The sequence below is a fragment of the Micropterus dolomieu genome, linkage group LG03, assembly GCF_021292245.1.
Source record: "Micropterus dolomieu isolate WLL.071019.BEF.003 ecotype Adirondacks linkage group LG03, ASM2129224v1, whole genome shotgun sequence".
NCBI lineage: Eukaryota > Metazoa > Chordata > Actinopteri > Centrarchiformes > Centrarchidae > Micropterus > Micropterus dolomieu.
Genome location: NC_060152.1, coordinates 2663700 through 2667855, shown reverse-complemented (window position 1 = coordinate 2667855; position 4156 = coordinate 2663700). Strand labels below are relative to the sequence as shown.

The 4156-nt window shown below is 41.9% G+C and overlaps 1 protein-coding gene across 1 annotated transcript in view; it reads right to left on the bottom strand.

Moving 5' to 3' along the window:
• Window positions 1–3079: 3079 nt before the first annotated feature.
• Window positions 3080–4156, bottom strand: part of LOC123968550 (sorcin-like) — a 19798-nt gene continuing 18721 nt past the window's right edge. Inside the window, exon 8 of the mRNA XM_046045384.1 lies at window positions 3080–3367. Within this exon, the coding sequence (XP_045901340.1) occupies window positions 3341–3367 (27 nt within the window). The 3' untranslated portion in view covers window positions 3080–3340. The remainder of the gene's footprint in view (window positions 3368–4156) is intronic.

The following is a 4156-nucleotide window of genomic DNA, read 5'->3' as shown; positions in this document are numbered from 1 at the left end:
TCTGGAGTAGAGTCCACACTGACAGAGAAATACTTTGCAAGTTTCACCCTGCTGATCACTTCATCCAGCACCTTCTGTCCCATCAGCTGTATGAACTCCTCACACACAGGCAGGTAGAGGTAGGATGGGTTTCCTCTGCCTGCGTTTCCATATTTATCAATATGGGCTTTTAAAAAAGGATCAAACTGACTGATCAGCTCCATGCTACCCAAATAGTTGCCATTGTTGCTGTCTCCAAACCTGAGGCTATCACCTCTAAAAGAAAGCCCCCGCTCTGCCAAATATTTCACTACAGCAACAACCCTCTGTAGAACCTGTTTGTTTGTTTCCAATATTCACACTCATCATTAAACTGTTTTTTGAGTTCCGAGTCTACTGTCAGCTGTCTGGTCGATGTAAGCAATCATGGATTTCCACTCTCCACTCTCCACTCTCCACCCTCTGAGAAGATACTCCCCGTTACCAAGCTTGCGCTTGAAATGTGTTCTGGAGAAGAATCTTCTCTGATGCTTGTATTGTCGTTCTGAGGCAGAGAGGTCAGCATCTCTGTTCTGGCACAATTCCGGTCCCATTTTTACCCAGTAAACACGCACCTGTTCGTCCACATCCTTACTGCCCCACAGTCCTGGGTCAGTGCTATAGGGGTCTCGCCCTACTGCCTGGTTTGACTGTGCTCCTGCTACCTGCTTGTTTCCTCCACTTGTATGCTCCCCTTCAGCTGGCTCTTCCCGCACCTGGTCCTCCTCTTTTCCAGGTTAAGTGAGGTAGCGGTCCTCCGGTCTGTCCGTCTGGCTCTGCTTCATGCAGCCAGTCCTCGTCCTCTGCAGCGGCTCCAGGTAACAGTCCCCCACCTGTTTGCTTGTCCTCTCCACTGTTCATCGGTGTTCCGCTTAATGAGCTTGACTTGCCTTCATTTGCAGGTTTAAAAAAATCCTGTCAGATTGTAAATTGGATCAATCAGCAGCCAAAAACTATGAATATCAAGTGATTGACAGAAAATTTGACAAACTACAAAACAATGTGATTTATTTATTGGCAGTAAGCCCGTGCATTAATGAGTAGCATGTAGCTGCAGTACCGGAGGCTGCAGTTTCAGGACCGCAATCCTAGGACCGGAACAGCAATTCCAGGACCCTTGTTTACTTTGATACTTCCAGCTAGCTGACTGGCTAGCTAATTAGCTAGCTAGCTATGTTACTCTTTACAGCCCCTCGAAGCCAATTATCCTTACCACAACCACCACCGAGTGTGTGCCTAAACTTAAGTTATTTATTATATGCATGCCTCACGGCTGACGTGCTAGCAGACAGGGTTAACCTCCTTCGTGTTGCTGTGTATTACCACCACCACTCCACTAGATGGCGCTGTCGCAAAAGAACTAGGGTCCTAGAACTGCGATCCCAGGATTGAGGGGGTCCTGAAATTCAGCTTCCGATACTGCAGCTTCATACTATTGGCATTAATGCGGGCTTGCTCGCAGCTAACAAGGATCTTGGCAGCCAATCCTGTTAGCCTGTCCTGCTCTCTTCTGCTCTTTCCTCACATGACATGAGGTCCTGTTTGAAATAAAAATGAATGAACAAGAACTTTGGGTCATTGTCCCTGTTATTGTTAGAAATGACTTTACCTTCATCTCTGCTTGTACACAAACTGTTGGCAGCTCAACATGGGGTTAGACATAGAAAATAATTAAAATGATTGATGGTTATCTGAGTAAAATTACAGTGTCTTATTAAATATAATTTTAATATTATATAATATTGCATAAATATATTTGATATTTGTTATCTCTCCATTGTTATCCAAAAGCTAGGCTTGTGTTTGGGTAAGTGCATTTCATTACAATGCACTTGGCCTGTGTATATTGTGACTGCAATAATCACATGGTTAAAACTTATTGTTGTTGTTTAACACAGTTGTCCCCTATAATAGGCAGTGTGACTTTCTGCAAGTTTATGACACAAAACTACGCACAGGTAAAATATTCTCTATTGATGTTTATCAGGCAAGAGAGTAAAGCAACTAAATCAAACCTGCTGGTCTTTTGACCAGCAAAGATCATCAATACTGAATAAATACCATCATTTTTGCAGCACCATCTAAGTGTGACTGGTCTAGGTTTGGAAAGACTTTAGAACAACGTGAAAAAAAGTTCTGTTAAGTGTCCTTTAATGAAAATCCTATTTTTACTCTGATGCTTAGAGAGGAAACACTGACAAAAAAGATAAAGCTCATTCCTTCCAATTTGTTATGTGAGTCATTGAACCTGAAACATCATCTCAAACAGACTAGTGTTATCAGACCAGAAAACATGCAGCCACAGATTATGTGAAGCAGCTTCACCTTTAAATCCACTAGATGGGGCTCATTAGCCAGATCATTTACAGTGAGCTGGCTTCTTTGCACTACATTACAGGTTCCCTCCAGCTTGGCTGTGTCACATTTCAGAAATCACTACACTTCACGACAAACTTTGACACAGCTGCCTGCTAAGATGAACCTGATTGTTCTGTCAACACGACCACAGACTCAGCTGAACCTCAGCAGAATCAAATGTATCACAATCATGTGATGCAGCCTTATTGGATTAGAATGAAAAATGTACCTGCCTATAATATTTATATATATATATGAATCAAAATGGCTTAATTAGTCCCAAGATACTGTTGCTGACCTGGCTGTACAACATGAGACTGCTGAACCTCTTAGATCTTCTGGAACTGATTTTTATGCTGGTCCTAGAGTAAGAGAAATACTAGGGCAGCTTTGTTTAATTCTAATGTGCCACCCTTTTAACAAATACCAGAAGATCTGAAGTGGGTCACAATGATCCCAACTCTGATCTCCTTAAAGGGAGGTTTAAAACACTATTATTACATTTTTGTTTTATACGGTTTTAAATGTAATCTTATGTTTTTTGTGAAACCATTTGACATTACCTTCAACAGTCTCTGCATGTAAAGCACTTTTTCAGATCGAGATAATGTGTCTTGTCAGAGTTCAAAAAGACAAGCAAAGAGAGAAATAACACAAACCCAACCATTCTCAAATGGAGTCAATCATTTTGTGAGATTACACGTTTGTGGTGGACATGTTTATTCATTTCTTACATGGCACTCGTTTGCTGACCAGCATTATGAGCTAATACAGGCACACAGGGTTTGCCATCGGTGCAGCCTGAGGTTACCATAGTTGTATTAGTTTGTTACATTATGCATTGCTTACAAAAGGTTCCTAGTAATGTGACATTAAGTCTGTTAAACAAAAAATACACATTGAAAGTACATGCTGTTAATATGAGATGAGTATAAAAGGCTGGTGTGTCCCCTCTGTTTCCTCTTCATGTGCTCATGGTGACCTGGATAAACTGGAGAGAGAGAGAGAGAGAGAGAGAGAGAGAGAGAGAGAGAGAGAGAGAGAGAGAGAGAGAGAGAGAGACAGGCGGTCTTGTCTTGGCTCTGAGTCGTCTACTACGCAGTTTATCAGAAGAGAGAAAACACCAGAGGGTCCAACAACACTGTTTAAAGCTGCACTGATAGATTGGTGGGGATTTTTTGGACATTTCACTTAAAGTTGTTAAGGCGAGTGTTTTTGTCAGCTGGAGTCCAACATTCACTCTGCTTTTAGCTATGGTTTGATCTCCACCAACTCCTGAGAAAAATATCAGTCTCTACCTGTTTCTGTCTGCCGTTTGTTTCTGGGCAGGTAGTGTCAGTAGCTTTATCTTCTATCAGCGGCCAAAAACACTCTGCTTTTAAATGTTTTATTAGAGAAAGTGTTTGAAACCAATGCCTAAAATTGTTGTGTGTCAAGTGTTACTGTATTATGGATTGAATTAAAGTGAAAATTAATGATTGCCCTTTGATAGGGGCCCCCGGATCCACCTTAAGACCCCTCAGTTTCCCTGACCCCACTTTGAGAACCACAGGTCTACAGTATGGATCTCTGACAGCTACAGTTAATTTCTGTCTGAAGTGATAAATCTATCACTGAATTCTGTGGTTAGATACTGTCGGTCTGTTAGCTAGCTTACCACAGAATACGCTAGAACAACCGTCACCATGTTGCCATCATCATCAGTGACGTTGCAGACTGAGCCTGCTGGTAGTTACCTGACTAAACATTTGTTCTAGATAATTGACTCTGGAGCTCAGGA